General features: G+C 44.8%; 2 protein-coding genes and 1 long non-coding RNA gene across 3 annotated transcripts; 1 reads left to right on the top strand and 2 right to left on the bottom strand.

The window, feature by feature from the left end:
* Positions 1 to 80: 80 nt before the first annotated feature.
* Positions 81 to 20,875, bottom strand: zcchc4 (zinc finger, CCHC domain containing 4). The gene is made up of 13 exons (XM_083789102.1): positions 20,690 to 20,875; positions 18,367 to 18,485; positions 17,987 to 18,069; positions 16,539 to 16,805; positions 14,397 to 14,477; positions 6,025 to 6,097; positions 4,654 to 4,804; positions 3,579 to 3,682; positions 2,894 to 3,015; positions 1,889 to 1,964; positions 1,314 to 1,365; positions 1,000 to 1,144; positions 81 to 635 (listed from the first exon to the last, which is right to left on the bottom strand). The coding sequence occupies exons 1-13, from the start codon at positions 20,784 to 20,786 to the stop codon at positions 512 to 514; spliced, it is 1,494 nt and encodes a 497-aa protein (XP_083645228.1). The 5' UTR covers positions 20,787 to 20,875; the 3' UTR covers positions 81 to 511.
* LOC310875758 (E3 ubiquitin-protein ligase TRIM62) lies at positions 8,466 to 13,849 on the top strand (the record flags this gene model as incomplete). Its single annotated transcript, XM_083789103.1, has 8 exons — positions 8,466 to 8,800; positions 9,454 to 9,549; positions 10,323 to 10,457; positions 11,378 to 11,488; positions 12,034 to 12,053; positions 12,436 to 12,566; positions 12,901 to 13,275; positions 13,620 to 13,849. Exons 1-8 carry the CDS (start codon positions 8,552 to 8,554, stop codon positions 13,847 to 13,849), a joined length of 1,347 nt encoding a protein of 448 aa, XP_083645229.1. The 5' UTR covers positions 8,466 to 8,551.
* On the bottom strand, positions 10,602 to 11,147 carry LOC310875759. Its single transcript, XR_014570682.1, has 2 exons — positions 10,947 to 11,147; positions 10,602 to 10,725 (listed from the first exon to the last, which is right to left on the bottom strand). It is a non-coding gene; the product is annotated as an uncharacterized lncRNA (long non-coding RNA).
* Positions 20,876 to 21,121: the final 246 nt, after the last annotated feature.

Below are 21,121 nucleotides of genomic sequence, written 5' to 3'. Positions count from 1 at the left end.
AAGATAACATCTTAAATAGGAAATGGGACTCGGCTGGTATACAGGTGTATGGAAATAATCAATTATGAGAATAGTAATAGTTGCAATACCAAAGCATTTATTTGATTCCAACAGTCGCACTTTTCAGCCATTTTCATGTAAAGAATCACACATACACTACTGTATCTGTGTGTTTGTACCCAAAAGGTGAGGAGGAGCCCCCACATTTGTTTTTGTACTATCTCTGGGACCCCAATCTGCAATGTAAATAACCCGAGTGTACAAATGAAACCAAATAGACCCTCAAACGGATCCATTTGGTTCCATCTGTACACTCTCAGAGTTACATGTAAATTACAGGGTCCACGTACACCCAGACATGGAGAAACCATCTACACAATGTCTACAAAATGTCTGCCCGTCACATCGAGAGAGAAAAGAAAAAAAAGATATCAGAGATTGCATGAGACACAAAACATCTGCCACCAATCCCCCACCCCCCCGCCCCACTGTCAGCACGTTGACCGTGACATCATGACTTCGGTGCAGCCGCCGCCAGCTTCTTGGTTCTGCGAGACGCTCCAGACTTCCTCTTGCCCGCGGGCTTGAAGGCAGGACGCGGAGGAAGCAGCTTCTTACCACCTTTGGCGTTGGCTCTGTACGAGTAACCCACACACACACACACACACACACACACACACACACACACACACAAGTTAACACAAGGAGGCTCTTCTGTTCTCTTAGGATTGAGACTTGTTGAGTGAAATCTAAAGGTCAACATATACTTTGACAAGTGTCTCGTCACGCCAACGATTTGAGCATTCATATTGTCTACAGTATATAGTCTCTCGAACCAAGCAACTGTTAGGCCTCACGTGTTTGGACCAATCTGATTCCAATCTGGAAAAAGGCCAACCTCTCCCCCTTCTAAACTAGTTAACCGATAGTTTCATCAACATCCATGAATCTAACGTGTGCACATGGTCCTCCACTGAAGCCATTCTGCATAGTACTCACTTGTTGACCCTCTGGGCGAGTCGCTGTTTACAGGCGTTGCGTCTGTGCTTGAGGCTGCCGCAGACGAAGCAGCCCTCCTTGTTCTCCTGCCCACACGGGTGGCCCGGGAGGGCACAGTGACCGCACTTCTGGCAGTGCTTCCAGGCTGGTCATCCAAAAAACCGAAGGAGGTAACAAGTGTTCATAACTAGGGCTCATGCATTAAATGAAGTAGCAAGTGTTCATTACTAGGGCTCATGCATTAAATGAAGTAGCAAGTGTTCATTACTAGGGCTCATGGATTAGAGCCCACTCTCCAGTGTGAGTGTACTTACATGGCTTCACGCATTTCTCGCATTTCTCGCAGTGCCTCCACTCTCGACCATCCTGGTTAGATGGAGAAGTCACTGGTACTTGAACTTTAACATGTGCATTATATCCAAGGGTCATCAATATGTCCGTGAACGGACAAATGTATCCGTGGCAAAGACTTGGGTCTTGTCCGTGGCAAATGTTTGATTCTCTTTTTAACACACCATTATAATGTACTTATTCAGCGTAGACCTGTTATGGGCCATTCAGGGCCATCTCTTCATGTATATTATTGTCGACACATTTTGTATGTTGGTGGCAAGATCAAAATTTTGACAGAAATGTCCACCACAAACCAGCTGATGACCCCTGCATATATCCAACCTCTGCATTTATTACAGAGACAAGCTGGAAACAGGTGAAGTACCTTGGGATTAGAATAATCTAAGGTTGTGAATTATATACAAACCTCTGTGTGAATCAGAGGCACAAGCTGATACAGGCACTGTATCTTAGTTTAACTTTGAATGTTTGGATCTTCCCAATAACATATCACAACCTCCTCTGCATGCATTAATGAGACGTGGTAGTACTGTACCTTAGAGGGACACACGTTGCATTTGGCACAGTGCTTGTTAAGGGACCACACGTATCTCTCACAAATGGCACAAAACCTGTCGGGGAACAAAACAATGGTTATTTTGACATTTCGTCTCTCAAATGGACCCGGCCCCGACCCGGTCACTTAAGTTTTCAAATAAATGCAGTGGAGCAAAAGTACAATATTTTGATCCGAGATGTAGTGGAGCAGAAGTATTGGAAAATACTCAAGGAAGGTACAAATTCCTCAAAATGTTACTTAACCCATTTAGGCCCGACGTCGAGATTAAAAAAGAAAGTCTTCTAAATCCTGACAGTTTTCTGAAATACCTATGTTTCTATATCAGTGGTGCTCAATATTTCATGTCAAGGACCCCAAAAATGATATGTAATTGGCCACCGACACCCATATGAAGATGTTATTCCAGGAACCCCTCAGAAGCAAAGATTTGAGTTAAAAACGTTCGCTCTGAAAGAATATATATTCAAAGATTTGTAGGTCTGTTATTTTTCAATAGCTAAATTATAACAATGCTTAAAACACCAAAAGGGGTTCCGGCCCAGAAAGGGTTAAGAACAGTACTTGAGTAAATGTACTTAGTTCCTTTCCGCCACTGGCTAGGTGGAACAGGTCCATACCTTAGAGTATATATTTCTAGAGAAGGCACCCAGAGGAAACCCTGAGGCGAAATGGACATAGTGGCCGGATTTGGTAGTGCAGCTCGAGCCAGCGCTGCTCCGTTGACTATCATTGCGCACGTTCATGTGATTGGGGCCACGACACATGAACGAATGTTTCATACGTGAACGCGCACAAACGGCACAATGATAGTCAACGGCAGCGCGTTCATGTGTTTGTAACCAATCAATCCCAGAATGCACTCTGTTCCTACCAGGAAGGAGGAGTGAATCCGCCTCATGCGCTTTTGAGCAACTTAATGCAAGTGGATGGGAGGAGAACTCGGGTGTCTTCTCTATAGATATATAACTCTATGGTCCATACCTGTAGCCCTCCTTGGCAGGCAGGACGACGGCTCGCGGGGAGAGGTTGGTGAACATTCTGACAGGAGACTGTTTCCTGCCCGTCTTACCATGCTTGTACAGAGGATGGTTGTCATAATCCACCTGGGGACAACAGCACCACAACCCAGGATTAGTGCACAGTTTATGTTTTTTTTTATCCGATTTTGCAACCCAGTTTTTCACCCAGTGTGAATTATCTAATGTAATCCTGGGCGCTACACTTCCTCTACCGACCTATAGGGAGGCAGCGGACTGACCTCATGCTTCCTTCTATGCATGAGGAGTCCAAGGTGCTTCTTTTCACCTGACGGGGGGGGAGTTTCCCCGGCCGGCCGTAGCGCGTGGAAGGAACACGTTATTCCGACCAGTACCTTTCCCCTCCATCAGGCGCCCCGGCTGGCCAGGGGGAGGTAGTTTAGAGACCAGGATTACTGCATGTTTTTTGTGAGGGTATACCTACCCTAGGGGACACGGGGAGAACATGCAAACTCCACACAGAAAGGCTGATGACGGGCAAGACTCGCCAATATACATTTTTGTCGAATAAATCAACTGTAGACTTAGTCGACTAAAACTACAACTTTTTAGATGACTTAAACTGAATGTAATTTCATTCAAAAGACTGACTAAAAAGGAAGCCTATAAGCATGGTGACAGTATCATACCTGGTAGTCCAGCATGGTGAGGGAAGGCAGACACTGCAGAATTCGGGCTTCAAAGAAATATGGGAAGACCCACACCATCGGCATGTCTCCACTGCTGCCGTTGTCTGCACGCACACACACACACACACACACACACACACACACACACACACACACACACACACACACACACACACACACACACACACACACACACACACACACACACACACACACACACACACACACACACACACACACACACACACACACACACACACACACACACACACACACACACACACACACACACACACACACACACACACACACACACACACACACACACACACACACACACACACACACACACACACACACACACACACGTTTTTAGAAGTCGTTTTTCATCTTTTGTATCTGCCAGTGTGAATGTGAACGCAGCATACTGTAAGAAAGCCTTGCTATATAGAAGTGAGATGAAACTTGAAACTTGAAATCAGTTGCCAGTTTAGTTTCAGTTACGGGTAATAACAGCTATTATGTAGGGCTTAAGTGGTTAAAGAAACAACCCTACAGGGGATTATGGGTAAGGTCAAGCCCTGAAGTGTAGTACAGAAATAGAAAGGCACGTTCAGGCATGAGAACATCATTATGAAGTGCTGTTTTATTACAGGGCACAGACAGATTAAATACCAAGGCATTTTGACATCATAGGTGTATACAGGGTTAGACAGCTTGACTCACAATACTTAAACACCACTTAAACCTAATATTCTTCGTTGACAGTGTCCGGTCCCCCAGGTGCTATACTTGCTTCCCACCCACCCTCTACACAAAATGTCTTTGCACCAAAATTGCAGATCTACAAGCTCATTCTGAGCTTGTAGATCTGCTATCATGACGCCCAGAATAGGGACACTGTGCTAGGGTTCAAGAGGTTAAGAAAAACACACACATTACAATTATTTAATTTAACCCATTAAGATCCGAGGCCGATTCTGGTTAAAATAGCTCAAATCTCAAATGACATCTCGGTTTTAATGGGTTAAGCAACAAACAACAAAACAAAAACACTCCAATGATGTAAACTTACCAGGGCTCTGCAGTTTCCTCCATGCCTGTGAGATCAGAGAGAAACTGTGGGCCAGGGGGTTGACCAGGCCCCCGAAAGGAGGGTCCGCCACCATCACCACCTTCTCCCCGCCGGACTCACTGAGGAAGGCCTGCAGGACCTGAGAACAGGCCTGGCAACATACACGAAACATACACAAAGCTCATTCTGCTGTCAATGCACTGAATGGGACATTATCACGTTTCAATGGTCTAAGGCAGTGGTTCCCAGAGTGGGGTCTAGGGACCCCTAGGGGTCCTTGAGGGAGTTCCAGGGGGTCCCCAGCTAAATGATAAATGAACCAAATGGTCCCTTATGGGTCTGTAACTCTGAGAGTGTACAAATGGAAGCAAATGGACGCTCTCAGAGTTAAATTAACATAGATTTCACAATATTAAGTGGGGTCCCAGAGATAGAAATGCCATTAAATGGGGGTCCGTACTCCATAGCATGTTGCATATCAAACTGGGGGTCCTTGAAATGAAAAAAAGATTGCAGGAGATTTTACATAGCCAGGTTTCACCTTGGCAGGGGCGAAAGAATGAATGAATACCTGGCAGGGATGTGTTGAATAGCTCAATATTCTGATAGTAGTCATTGCTATATAGTGATTGTTCAGTATAACAGTGCTAAATATCTATATTCTAATAGTAGTCATTGCTATAAAAGTGTTTGTTCAGTAACGGTGTTAAATAACTCTATATTGTGACAGCAATCATTGCTATAGACTACAGTGTTTGTTCATTAACAGTGTTAAATAACTCTATATTGTGACAGCAATCATTGCTATAGACTACAGTGTTTGTTCAGTAACAGTGTTAAATAGCTCTATATTGCGACAGTAATCACTGCTATAGTGTTTGTTCAGTAACAGTGTTAAATAGCTCTATATTGTGACAGTAATCATTGCTATAGTGTTTGTTCAGTAACAGTGTTAAATAGCTCTATATTGTGACAGTAATCACTGCTATAGTGTTTGTTCAGTAACAGTGTTAAATAGCTCTATATTGTGACAGTAATCACTGCTATAGTGTGTGTTCAGTAACAGTGTTAAATAGCTCTATATTGTGACAGTAATCATTGCTATAGAGTGTTTGTTCAGTAACAGTGTTAAATAGCTCTATATGCTGTTTAGTAACTCTAGCTCTTTAGTAAACACAGACAATACATTGTAACAAAATTGCAACTGGAATACTATAAAATAGAAGCTGATAAGATTACTGTATCTTAGTTTGTGGAGTTATTTTATTCATTCAAACACAATGAGAAAATAATTTATAAACACTTTATGTATTCACATTAAAGTATTATTGTTGCTACATTAGTCCACATGTGTGCTGTATGATTTCCTACCTCCCCTCCAAAGAAGTGATGGTTGAACATGTTGTAGTGGCAGAACTCATCCTCGCCGTAGAACTGTGCATACCTAAAACACACAAACATGGTCATATGTCACTCTGGATCGTCATTGGTTGAAGTCCTAGAGCAGGGTTTCAAAAAGTGGGTGCCTCAGAATAAATATACCACTTCATTTTAACCACGTAGACCCTCTATAGTCTTTTCCTGCGTTCTTTTTCAATCTATACAAAATATCGTCACCAAAATTAGCCGATGTACAAGCTCACAACAAATCACGTGACGCGTTGTGAGCTTGCAGATCTTCTTTTTTTGGTTAATGTTCAAGTTTTCCTCGTGACATGTATCCATGGGGGAAAGATTTACATAATATGTACGGTAATATGAAAGTGAAAACCAACATTGCTTCCATGTCGTATTATAAAGTTGCCAATTACTAAATGACACAAAACACAACAGACGGCAGTCAAATTAAGTCACTTTAATATGAATTATAAAAGCTAAGATACATTCTGACTATCTGGTGAGAATGACATCAATGACATCACAAAGATGTACTCTTTGGCTTGCAAAGTCTTTGTGATATCACCGACCACATGACCCCAAGTTCTAGCCCTCCAGTTCTAGGCTTCACAGAAGGTGGGGAACTTTTTTATAATTTCCACAAAACATCTCTAAGGTATATTAATGACATAGTTCAATGTTGACAATGAATGGTTTTCCCCTTTCAGGCCCCTTAATGATTTTCAATCATTACTGATGAAGGTTCAACTAACCACTCAATAATTCTTTATTTATGGCCTGCTACAGTTTTGACTACCCCAGAATATCAGACAATTGGCAGGGCACTTCTGATTAAAGGCCCTTCCCGCAGTGTGCAATAATAACAGAGCTCATGCAGAGCGTGTTTTAACATATCTATTATGCACACTCGCTTGGGCAATTAATAAAAAGGATCCCGAGGTGGGATTTCCAGGTTACAGTAAAGGGAGTAAAGGGAGTGTGAGTGCACACAGTGCAGGCTAAGGCTTGCACAAGAAAGAACACACCCACCCAGCCCTCCCTCCCTCTGTGCTGTTCAAACCACCACACATTCTTTGCAGACATACAATACAGAGAGAAGCAGAGAACGGATAAGAGGTGAGCTGCACCATTACACATTATTTTAACCACGTGAACCCTAGTGCCCCAATTCTGAGGGTGAACATTTGGCTAGAGAGATTCGGGGTCGAGGGGGGGAAAAATGACCCCTGGATTGTAATGTAGTCAATATTAGCGTGTATATGTAAATTGTAAAGTAGAAGTGCTCAGATCGTTGACTTGATAAATACCACAGTGATGCAATACTTTGTTGCAACACTTTCCTTGACTGAAAAAGGAAAGAGGCCGCACAGCTCGTAGTCACGATGCCATCAACATCTTTTTTCCCCAACGTTTCGGCAACAAGTTGCCTTAATCAGGGAATGCAACACTTTCCTTGCAAATAAAATGTCATGTATTCAAAACCGTACTCAAGTCAAAGAACAAAAGTATAGCTGGCATCCAAATATACGTACAGGCAGTGAGAATAAAAAGTACTCTTGGTGCAAAATACCCATTTCTGCAGCAGGTGGTAAAGGTGGAGCTGACGTTATGCCCTCATTATGCCGCTGGGTAGTTTAACCTAAGACGTACTTAACAGTACATCATTATTTACTAGTAGATTCCTAACGTATTAATGATCTAAATCATGAGTAGTATTTAACTCATGAGTAGCATTTAACCCATTCGGAAATAGCAGATCCACAAGCTCTCTGGATCGGCTATTCTTGGAAACATTGTGACATTTTTACTCAAATCTTTGCTTCTGGGGTTTCTGGAACAAAATATTTTGAGATGGGTGGTCGGAAGCAAAATATATATATTACAGAGGGTCCTTGACATGGAAGTTTGAGAACTACTGAAAAAGCAACATAAGATTTTAAGAGATTCTACAAAGACACTTTGTAGGCATCAGGTCCTAATGGGTTAAAGCTGCAGTGGAGTAAAAACATATTTTATTTTACCTCTGTAGTAGACTCAGATGTATAAACTAAAGTAGTAAATACTACATATTTGACTTTTTACTGGGGCCAGTTGTGAATTGCAGCAGAGTAGGGATTCACATTCCTCGCTCACTCTCAGTTATGGGGTCAGGGCCCTAGTCCGTGGCCTAATGCAAACATCACAATTCTCAAACATTTGCAGGACCCCTGAATGGTATTTGCCCTAAAATCAGTTTATAATGAGGTTAAAATGGTTGACTTGGACTGGGTATATCAGAGTGATGATTCAGAATCAAACCTTTAGAAACACGTTTGAGGTACATGATATTGATATTACAAAAAAAAAAAAAAATAATAATAATGCATGGTGCTGTGAGCATGTAGATCAGCTAGTTTTTGGGAGAAGATGCCAATTTAAAATGTGTACATTGGGGAGATTCTGATTGTTGGTGTCGGAAATTATAATAAAGAACTGAATGGATAGAAAGTGATTACATTGCATGTTTTACTTCTCACTCTCAGGCATGGCAGAGAAGGAGAAAATACCTGCTGGTGCTGGGAGTGAACTGTCAACACTGTCCATCACCCAGAGTGGCGTTGCAGTGCCCCCAGCAGGTGGCAACGGCGTATTGCAGGAGGGTGGACTGAGTCTGACTATACTGGACTCTGGGGGAGACGAAGTCGTTCAGCCTTTCCCGCGCTCCCCGAAACTGCTACACAGACTGGCCGAAACTGGTCACATATCACAGGTACTTAAACTGCTACACAGACTGGCTGAAACTGGTCACATATCACAGGTACTTAAACTGCTACACAGACTGGCTGAAACTGGTCACATATCACAGGTACTTAAACTGCTACAGACTGGCCGAAACTGGTCACATATCACAGGTACTTAAACTGCTACACAGCCTGGCTGAAACTGGTCACATATCACAGGTACTTAAACTGCTACAGACTGGCCGAAACTGGTCACATATCACAGGTACTTAAACTGCTACAGACTGGCTGAAACTGGTCACATATCACAGGTACTTAAACTGCTACACAGCCTGGCTGAAACTGGTCACATATCACAGGTACTTAAACTGCTACACAGACTGGCTGAAACTGGTCACATATCACAGGACTTTTCAGCTCAAAACCTTAATGTCTTTGCTCTACTGTATATGTACAGTCAGAAGTCTTGAGACGACGTGTTGTGATTAGGCTCTACAATAAAACTCAATTGCATGTTGGGTCACAAGAAAATATCCCTTCTTTAATTTCCTTTACCACAGGAAGTAGTGAAAATAGCCAATCTGTAGATCTAATGTTTTTAGGGGGGACGGGGACGGGGACATCAAATGTTCTCTTTTGGGTCCCGTGCTGAAACGTTTGGGGACCACTGACTGTACTACAGGAGCAGCTGTCCAGACGGGTACAGGAGCTCCAAGGAGAGCAGTCCAAGGCCGAGGACCACATTCAGTCTCTGAAGAAACGCAAGGCCGACCTCTCCGTGAGTACCTGAAGCACCGTTTAGAGGTCAGGCCGACCTCTCCGTGAGTACCTGAAGCACCGCTTAGAGGTCAGGCCGACCTCTCCATGAGTACCTGGAGCACCGTTTAGAGGTCAGGCCGACCTCTCCGTGAGTACCTGAAGCACCGTTTAGAGGTCAGGACGACCTCTCCGTGAGTACCTGAGGCACCGTTTAGAGGTCAGGCCGACCTCTCCGTGAGTACCTGAGGCACCGTTTAGAGGTCAGGCCGACCTCTCCGTGAGTACCTGAAGCACCGTTTAGAGGTCAGGCCGACCTCTCCGTGAGTACCTGAGGCACCGTTTAGAGGTCAGGGCGACCTCTCCGTGAGTACCTGAAGCACCATTTAGAGGTCAGGGCGACCTCTCCGTGAGTACCTGAAGCACCGTTTAGAGGCCAGGCCTCCAAAGCACCAATGATCCCACCAAGAAACAAAGATGATTTGTCACCTTCAATGCTGTAGTGTTTCAGTTCCAATATTGTCCGCTAAATTTTTGGTTTGTTCGTTTGTTTCATCATTTATATCCTGTATCCTGTATGTCCGAGCTCCTGATTCAAACAGAAATAGCATCCCACCTGACAATTTATTTTATGTTTACTAAAGGAGACAAGGACACCCCTGTTACTGAAAAAACACTTTTACAGCTATTTAACACTTATTTTAATGATCACATACACCTTAACATATCAACAGTGGGCTGTACTCAACATCTCCCTCTCCGCCCCCTCCCTCTCTCTCCCCCTGATTGATGAAGAGGAGCACGGAGGTGATGAAGCAGCAGGTGAGGGAGCGCTACGACGCCATGCGCTCCACTCTGACGAGGGACGAGCAGGCCGTTCTGGACTCCCTGGAGCAGGACCGCAGGGAGACCAGCGCCCGCCTCGACCAGGTGAACTGGTCATTTCCTTGACAAAAAAAGGTTTTCAACCTTTTTCATATCAAGGCCCATTATTAATTTGTCATTTGAGCCACGGACCACCATGGCATTTAGCCTCTCAGTCCGAAATGATATTTTGTTATCGTTGGATATTGAGTAGATTTCTTGTAAATTAACCGTAATATAGATGATTAAAAAAATAACTCTTGAGAGTTAAAGATCTATAGATCTATGCCTGTGAAGGCAAACGCAGCGAATTAAATATGCAAGAGTGATGCACCTGGCCCAGGCCGTAGCGTAACGGTCTGGGCACCGGACTGGTAATCCAGTCGCAGTGTGCCGCGGGTTCGACTCCCGGACCCGACACAGCCTTTACTGCATGTCATCCCCCATCTCTCTCCCGTTTCCTGTCAGCCTACTGTCTGTCCCTTCAAAAATCAATAAAAGGCTTAAGCCGCAAAAAAATATCTTAAAAAAAAAAAAAAAAAAAGAGTGATGCACCTTCTCTGCCCATTCGCATCGACTCTACCGAAGTATAGGTGTGAAACTGTGAATATGACCTAAAACTAGACTAACACAGTTCAGATGACTAAAATATGACAAACTTTAGGACTGAGGCCGTTTCTAAAGACGTCTTCAAATATGTACACTACAGATTCAAGTACACAGTTCTTCCCTATTTAACTAGTTATAAATATGATGCTTTGTATGGTCCCGTTAATTTGAACCTATCAGCAATATTTTAAAAAGACTATGTTTTCTGAAAAACATAAAATATTGATTCCTAAAATTACAAAAATGTTATGTTGCTATATTCTGTACATAGCAACAAGAACCCCAAAAGGGGTTCCCGTACTGAATGGGTTAAACATAATTTTAGCCAAAACGACCAAAAATAAATAACATGTGCTGTCAAAATCAACCGTGAGCAGGTGGTGAAGACGTGGGAGCAGCACCTGGGCCAGGTGAGCAGGAGCATCTCCGCCATGCACAGGGCACTGGACAACAGCCACCAGGAGGGGGCGCCGTTGGGAGAACGCACGGTGAGGACAGTCATCACCGGCATAGCCTCGGTACCAGGCTTTCATTTTTGTTGGTGCAAAAATTGAAAGCCTGGAGGAACGCATTGGCCGCTCTGGTCTAAAAGTGGGAGTCAACCCTTCCGGGTGGGCGTCGCTCCAAATGATGTGACGTAGCGCTGCACTAGGGGGGAGAGGAGGGGCCGGGGGTGACGGACAGATTGATGAGATCCAATCAGGGCGTGCGCAAATCTGAGCCGCGACCCGCCCCTCTAGACCAGAAACCTAACACGTTAGCTCAGGCTATCACCGGCATGACGTTTTTAGATCGCCGGTTCCCAAACAGCGGGCATGTTTTTATATGGGTTCCTTTATTCTTTTATGTTTGGTTTCATACATATTCATGAATTAAAAACTAAACTCAATGATCTACTAGTTCACAACGCGACGCGTTCATAGTATTCCTGAAGAAGCAGCAGTAGTATTCATATTTATATGAGGACACAGCAGTATTATATTTACGAGGAAACAGCTGTATCATTCACAGTATTCCTGTGTCTCTTCCACAGACTCAACCTGCACACCTGAGGTACAGTTCTCAGCTCGCAGACAGACAGGGAACACACTTTCTTCATGTTGGAAAACCTTGTACTGTATCTCCACATTTCTTTTCTTTTTTCTTCCTTTCATACTGTATATTAAAATGCCATATTTAAAAATTATACCTTGTCATATGACAAGGCTCCTCCAATGCATGGCTTTCTGAAATGTGGCAGCCAAGTCTATGGACTTGGAAGCTTGTTATGGCAGTCATCTTGCTGATATAAATATATATTTTTTTCACGACATGAGAACATCAACATGTCCGCAAAAAGCTGGGCGCCCCTAACTTTACACAAGTGTGATTTTAGATTGGTGATTTGTTGTCCTCTGTGTGTAATAATCATTGTGATGCCTTCCTTCCTTCCCAGTGCCAAGAAGCCAGACGCATCCGAGGCTGAAATACGACTGAATGAAGGCAGATTTGAGAGGCTGCTGAGAACGCTACGCTCCATCTCCAAACAGCTGAAAGCTCAGCTGCAGAGGAAGACTCTGCTGTTAGGTGTGACGGGGATGATTACGGAGCCCAGCTGTCAAATGTTGATTTAATTTTTTGAATGAAATTCCATTTAGTTTTCGGATTTCAGTCGACTAAATCTACAGTTCATTTAGTCAACTAAAATGTATTTTGGTCGGGCCGTGATGGCGTTGAAATTTCTGATTTATGCTCAGCTGTGTGCCGAAAATAGCCGATCTAAAAGCTCACAACGTGTCGCGCTGTGTCGGAACGGCACTCGATATCGACCGATACGCAAGTTATGGGTTTTGGAATAGTTAGAGAAGAGAAAATAAAATTGTATCATTGGAGAAAAAACATCCGTCCCTTTCCGTTCCAGACTCATCCCCTGTGGTGATCGACAGACAGACGTGCCACGGGCAGATCGCGGTGACGGCCGAGGGCTGCGGCGCGTACTTGGCGGCCCCCTGCCACGCCGCTCCAGAGCGCCCCCTGCAGTTCGACAAGGTGTGCTGCGCGCTGGGCTCGGCCGCCGTCGCCAGCCGCCAGAGCTACTGGGAGGCGGACGTGCGCTGCTGCGGCGCCTGGGCCGTGGGCGTGGCCTACGGCTGCCTGGAGAGGAAGGGGCGGGACAAGGGCTCCAAGCTGGGCCGGAACAGGAACTCCTGGTGCGTGGAGCTGCGGGACGGGCGCCTCTCGGCCTGGCACAACGACCGCAACGTGCTGTGTGAGACCCACGGGCAGGCGGCGCCGGGTAAGGCCTTTACCTGGTGCTACAGTATTAGTTTATTTTACCCCACAGAACCAAATCCTGGATAGTTCGATTTTAGGCTATATATATATTTTTTTTTATTCGTTATTTTTCCATTTTAAAACATAAGACAAACCTAACCAGATGTATACAACAAAACAAAACACCAAACAATTACTCACCCACCCACGTCCAGAGGGGCGTAAAATAAGATTACAGAGTTCCCTTTTTTCTGTCATTTTACTATACTCGTTTTGCGTTTCATTTTAATATTTTCGCCCCAAACGATATACCCAAAAATCTATTATTGACTAAATTAAATGAATCAACTGTATTCACCGGTGCAGGCAAGGTGGGCGTGTGGGTGGACTACCAGAAGGGTCAGCTGGTGTTTTACGACGCAGAGAGGATGAAGGTTCTGCAGCAGTTCTCGGCCGCCATGACGCCGGTGTTCGACAGAGCCCACCACCAGTTCACCGAGCCCCTGTACCCCGCGCTGCGCTTCCTCACACCACCGCCGGGGGGCGCCAACGCGTGGCCCAACCACATCCAGATCTGTGACCTCTCTGCTCTCTGACAACGTTACCAAAGTAGCCCAACATTTTTGGGGGTTACGATGCCAATCTTTTTGACACAAAGTGCCATGTTTTAATTTAAAATATTTCAATTCCAACTGATGTTGATTGTCCATATTCGTACCTTTAGTTTTCTTCTTATTTAGATATATATTTTTCACTTCAGGATGTAATGATCATTAGCAATAATAACCCACAGTTAAGCCCTATTCAGAAAATGTCAAACTAGCTGCTATTTAACATATTTGAAATATTGTAAAGTGGTTAAAAATGCAAAAAACAAACTCAAGGAAAGGAGGCAGAGACACCTTATCGTCTGTCGGGTGGAAAACTCATATATCCAGAAGTGTTATTTTTCGAGATTCAAATTCAAAAGTATTAATAGTATCAGACCTACAAACTCAAAACGCACCGCTTTTCGAGCTTGTGTGACGTGTGTAGTGAACAATTAGGACGTTAATATACGGAAAATAACCCCACAAATAGCTCAAATATGGAGATAGGAGGTTTTTTGGCCGACAGCAGTTATAATGAATAAAAGAGTCCAACCTCAAGTCAATGTCCAGCAGAAGACTCTTCATTGGTTCATCCTTCTTCTCCTGGTTGCGCAACTTAATGAGCTCATGGAGTCTGGGACAAGGACATTAAAGAAATATTAAATACAAATATATATATACATTTCTAACACCCGTTTAAAATATCAATCCTTTGTCATTAGCCTGGAGGTTTCTTTGTCACTTTTATAATAGGTTGGAGTCGATATTATTTGAGGTGTAATTATTACTGTAATCACTGATGTCGTTACTGCTGGGATACAATATTGTTACAAGTTGGTAACTGCTGGCACAATGCATGTGTCGATTTATTTTTCACAAAAATGAAACCAACATGACATTTTGATAGTATATCCAAATCACAAAAATGCATTTAATTTCACTCACTTGAAGATGGGATTCATGTGAAAAATGTCTATTGAAATGCTTGTTGAATAAATAAAGTTGTAGTGACTTTTCATTCCGTCATGTAAAACCTTGCTGTAACCATCAACTCTTTTTTGAAACATGTTGACTATACAAACATCATCAGTTAAAGCTGAAATCCGGGACTAGTTTTAGAGAAAAAACATTATTTTAATACGTTATGTCAGGGGTACTCAACTGGCGGACCGCGGTCCGCGACCGGACCACGGACCACCTCTTTGCGGACCACCAAAAAAAAAAAAGTTAAGTTAATATTATAAATAACATCAGATGGTACATTTCTCATGTGAAATTGCTGCAAAGGCCCCCAAAATGTCCCCCAAGGGCCTCCAAAATTCTGGCGCGCGCTATGCGCGTGCACAGTGTGGCCTGCCAGGGCGTATAACTCCCGGCCTGATTTGGAGTTCCACTCCGGGCCTGCACTCTGCACCCCATTATTGGTTGGGTGGAAGGGGATCTGATTTGTATAAGCTTGGCTTGACCATACTAAACGGGCATAGAGCCCCGCTCTCCGAAGGACGCCGCGCATGGGACCGGACCTCTGTCTTATTCAAAAAAAAATTGTGGACCTTCATCATTTCTAGTTGAGGACCCCTGCATTATGTAAATACAACTAGCACAACACATCTTCAGTGGTGGGTGTCGTGGTGTTCCAACACTTCCATTGAGTGATTTATACAGCAGTTAAAGTGGGGGGTTCCCCACACCCCAGTAAAATGAGGAACAGTTTAACCACATCAGCACCATTTAAAAAACATACAAAATATAGCTGATCTAAAAGCTCACAAGAGGCTGTAGATGGGCTATTTTCTCTTAGGTGTCCGGTCCCTGACACAAACTCTTTTCAAATGTGGGGTCCGTGGCTCAATACTTATCAGTTTGAGAGTCCTTGACATGATGCTTTAAACTAGAGTTGTTCTAATACAAGTACGGTATTGAAAAAGTTTCTGATAGTGATGCTGCCTAAAATGCTGGTATCGGTATCGCCAGTCTATGCCATTCCCCTAATTAATAATTTATCACATGATGATATGTCATACAGTAATCAATAATTTTTGCATTATTTCTTTTGCCTTTAAAAAAAATCCTATCAGTGGATCTCAAACCTTTAAACTTCAGGACTCCGCATAACTATGACAGTGTGCAAATCCAACAGAATGGATTTGTAGACCATTAAGCCCAAACCACACCAAAGGCTCACCATGCAACTCCTTGGGTCCAAATGGTTGCAAGGAGTTAACGCTAAAACAGTCTCGACCCTTTGGTGTGGATTGGTCCTTACAGTGCGTTCACAGTCACTGGCAACTACAACGATACAGCAGGCTGCCATTTTTTTAAACGGAAGCCAGCGACATGAAGATACAAAGACAAAAGCTGCAACGGTTACCAAGCTACAAAAACGTTGAGCTGGTTTCAACTTCAGCTACAAAGATGCTTTGTAGCTTTGCATCTTTTGTATCTGCCGGTGTGAAGCATCAAGAGTCGCATACCAATTTTGGAACCCCCTCAAAGAACCCAGAGACTCCCTGGAACCCACTTTGAGAACCACTGTCCAATGCATGGCTTTGGAAGATTACGTCATATGGGAGCAGTCTATGGGAGTTTGTTTAGAGCACTTATGTTGTAAATCTTCTAAACTTATCGGATGGGTGCTTGGTTATAGATCGATACGTTATGTCTACTGCAAACCTGCCAAATGTTCCCACCGTACCTGGGTGTGCCCACGCACAGCACGCGGCGGTATCCCAATCCCGCCAAGGTCGCCAGGAGGAAGTTGGCGCTGCGGTCGGTGAACAGGTACTGTGCGTTGCTCTTCTTGTTCTCCAGGGGGCGCAGCACCGCGCTGGGCCGGCTCAGCTTGGCAGCGCTGACCTCCACGGACCGGTGGGACGCGTGGGCGTCCCGCTCGGACGGCAGGAGCAGCATCTGACAGTCCTGGCAGAACATCCGCTCTCCGGCCGACGCAAACCTCTTCAACCTGTGATGATGGGAGAGTGCCAACGAAGGAGGAAATAGAGGGTATGCGCGTGACATCACCATCAAACCAGGAAGTTACGCGGGAACGCCTACTGAGTGCCAAAAAACTACTTTCTGGCCCATACATCCAAACGGAAAAGTCCAATTGATTCCATTAAACAACGTTAAACTCACTTTGCCAATCGATTTGCTATTCACTTTATGCATGCGCATACCCTCTATACTGTCAGGTATATGCCGGACATTCCTCTGGCATAAATACTAGATACAGTATCATCTGATGTCACCAACAGTGCATACATGAGGTTAATGTGGTTACCTGGAGCAGTACTCCTTATGGGTGAACGGAGGCCCACAGTGCATACATGAGGTTAATGTGGTTACCTGGAGCAGTACTCCTTATGGGTGAACGGAGGCCCACAGTGCATACATGAGGTTAATGTGGTTACCTGGAGCAGTACTCCTTATGGGTGAACATACATGAGGTTAATGTGGTTACCTGGAGCAGTACTCCTTATGGGTGAACAGAGGCCCACAGTGCATACATGAGGTTAATGTGGTTACCTGGAGCAGTACTCCTTATGGGTGAACATACATGAGGTTAATGTGGTTACCTGGAGCAGTACTCCTTATGGGTGAACAGAGGCCCACAGTGCATACATGAGGTTAATGTGGTTACCTGGAGCAGTACTCCTTATGGGTGAACATACATGAGGTTAATGTGGTTACCTGGAGCAGTACTCCTTATGGGTGAACGGAGGCCCACAGTGCATACATGAGGTTAATGTGGTTACCTGGAGCAGTACTCCTTATGGGTGAACATACATGAGGTTAATGTGGTTACCTGGAGCAGTACTCCTTATGGGTGAACGGAGGCCCACAGTGCATACATGAGGTTAATGTGGTTACCTGGAGCAGTACTCCTTATGGGTGAACGGAGGCCTTAATGTGGTTACCTGGAGCAGTACTCCTTATGGGTGAACGGAGGCCCACAGTGCATACATGAGGTTAATGTGGTTACCTGGAGCAGTACTCCTTATGGGTGAACGGAGGCCCACAGTGCATACATGAGGTTAATGTGGTTACCTGGAGCAGTACTCCTTATGGGTGAACATACATGAGGTTAATGTGGTTACCTGGAGCAGTACTCCTTATGGGTGAACATGAGGTTAATGTGGTTACCTGGAGCAGTACTCCTTATGGGTGAAAGGAGGCCTCTTGGACTGTTTCTCCATCTCCCTGGCCTGGAGTCTAGCCTCTGACACCTGGTGGAAAAAAGATTGAAATGTCATTTTCCCATTACAGCTGATAATCATATATCGACATTGCCCTAAAAAGACATTGTGAGAACAAAAACGTTTAATTGTTTCCTGTTCAACCAAAAGTACAGTATAGTACTCCGCTCAGGAAAGTATGTTGTTAAATACTGCCCCCCCCCCCCCCCCACCCACACACACACACACACACACACACAAACACACACACACACACACACACAGTGCACTGAGGGTGCTTCAAATAAAACAAAGTTTCAGAAGCACCGCTGTAGAGAGAGAGGCTACCTTTTCATCTTCCCACTGGAAGAAGTTGCAGTCCTTTCTGTCTCTGCATGCAGAGCAAGCATAGAACCTCCTGCCCTTCTCTTCTCCTCTGCACACCTTCTCAAACAGCAACGCGGGACCTGGGAAGACAAAGCACATTTAAAGCAGCAATCCAAGAGGAGCTAGAAGGTACCGGGTTCGATTCCCGCCGGGAGCAAATTTTTATTAACGGGTCGCGCTGCTCTCTCTAGGTCGTCCTCAGACGAGCCTTCCATCGTCGCTTCCAGTCATCCCGGTTCTCCATACATGCGGCCAGCTCGTTGGTGCGTTGCGCTCCTGCATCTTTCTCGAGTACATATGTTAGTATGGGGCGTCCTCGTGACCGGTGCCCATGTGTTGGTTGAACTTGGTTCCCACTAAGGTTGGGCGATATGCCAATTTTTTTCAACCGCCAATCGTCTGACCAATATTCGCCGATTGACGATGTATTCGTGTCATAAAAGTAGAGTGAGAACAGCTCACTGCAGGTCGCAAAAAAGCCAGATCTACAAGCTCTCAAGGCGCCGCGTCCTGCCTGTTTTCGCAGCTCCGTTCGCTAGGCGTTGAGAGCTTGTAGATCAGTCTGTTTCTGCAGACTGCAGCGCAGCCAGGGTAACTTGCTCCCTTCCCTCCCCGGTCCGGTCGTCGGAGGCTCGGAGCGGAGCACTGAGCAGCGGAGCCGACAAGCTGCTGCAGCCGGGCTGATCCACACAGGCTCTCAAGGCGTCGCGTCCTGCCTGTTTTTGCAGTGCCGTTCGCTACGCGTTGAGAGCTTGTAGATCTGTCTATTTTTGCAGCGCTGGTGTCGGGGTCCGTTCACGTTGTCAATAAAAATAACTTAGATTACAGGCGGAGATGAAGTTCAATCAGTGGGTTGCACCAGTATTGGCTACACGCTAAGCTAAGCGCTAAGCTAATGAATGATCCCCGTGCCTATACACTAACACTAGTAGACAGTTTTTTTTTATTTCCCCCCCGCCACTCACGGGTGGCGCATTGGGATTGTGATGAGACACGAGACAGCAGTGTGCATTCTGTTGTGACTGTATATTATTAAACTGCATGGGTCTGGACTCCGGACTCCGGAGCTTAAACAACATGTAGGCTACAGCCTCCCTCAGCTCCCAGCCAGGCTGCCGTAAGTGCCGTGCGGCGGTGCCCGAGGCTGGCTGCTGACAGTTCTGAGTGCGGGGAGTCGGGACTGTGGGAGCATACCATTATAACGGGAGGAGGTGATTTCCACCCGGCCGCTGTTACTACTTTGCTGGGCCAAATTGATCCACATGTTGCTCACACTTTACAGGTTATCTAGGCTAAATCGTCCCGAGAAATCGCCTAATAAAAATATTCGGCGATTGGATTCGTATATTCGCGATTGACGATGTATTCGTATCGTCACCCAACCCTAGTTCCCACAGCACCAGTTTGCTGGCTGGCAGCTCCTGGTGTCTCCTGGCACCTGGCAGTGTCCTGCAAGTCTCATTCTTCTAATGAGACTTGCTGCCTCCTGCATTATGTGCAAATTTGAAACAGCTGGTACGCAGGGCCGTTCAGTGACTTTGACGAGTGCTTCCAAACTCCAGCACTTAGAAAAGGAATCACCTGCATGGAATTTCTTGACAGAAAGTATCTCCTAACATGTCTACGGTGGATTTTTAGAAAACAAACGCTTTGCAGATTGAAAGAGGATAATTCAAGCTTTTCCTACAGCTGCAATGTTGGGGAGTTTAATGTAATTTAATACAAGCAGATCGCAAAAGCAATTTGGATGAGTGGGGGGTCAATGGAGGGTATTGCAACTCTAGATTCATCCCATTATTTCATCCCATTATTAGTATCAGTGGGGTTGGCGAAAGGGCCTTTCTGTGTGGAGTTTGCATATTCTCATTTTTCACATGTAAACATTGCTGATAATACACATTAATAACATGAATACGACATATCAATGGAAAGCAAACAAGGCAACAATTAAGCGGACAAAAATAATTAAGGTTCACATCACTGATGATCATGCTGTCTTAAGTCTATGAAGCTACCTATGAAAACGTTGAATCTGCAACACAATACAGTATTTTGTAGTACCTGCTAAATCTCACACACACACACACACACACACACACACACACACACACACACACACACACACACACACACACACACACACACACACACACACACACACACACACACACACACACACACACACACACACACACACACACACACACACAACATGCCGAGCTTGTAGATCTGCTTTTCATGGCATATTAAAGTGTAGGCTACTGTACTTTTCTTCTTGTCTTACCGTGAAGACACGAAGGAGCTTTCTTGTCGCCGTCCTGCTGAAGAATGACATCTATTCCAAGACCCTGATCGTCTTCATTGGCACCGTCTCCGTCCATGTTGTCTTCAATAAAACACACTGTTCTAATTATTTAATCTGAGGCTCAAACTAAACGCATGAAGCCACCATGCTGCTGCTGCTGCTGCTGTACTGTGCACGTTGGTCGCGTGGATTCGACGTCACCTCGAATTGTAGTCTAGCGACGCTTGTAGTTCAGTGGGAAGTTGCAACCATTGCTTGTAGGTAAGTGTATACCGCCATCTACTGTATCGGCGTTTACACTTCAATAGTGCAGGGTTATCACAGAAGAAAAAAAGTTAAAACAGCTTTTGTTTTGATCAACATATATCACTTACCCTACCCTATAATTGTAGTATGAGTCCCTGCATGGAT

The sequence above is a fragment of the Protomyctophum parallelum genome (genome assembly GCF_964188405.1).
Source record: "Protomyctophum parallelum genome assembly, chromosome: 18".
In the NCBI taxonomy this organism is placed as follows: Eukaryota; Metazoa; Chordata; class Actinopteri; order Myctophiformes; family Myctophidae; genus Protomyctophum; species Protomyctophum parallelum.
The sequence above is the reverse complement of the archived record's forward strand: the minus strand, read 5'-3'. Positions and strand labels throughout refer to the sequence as shown.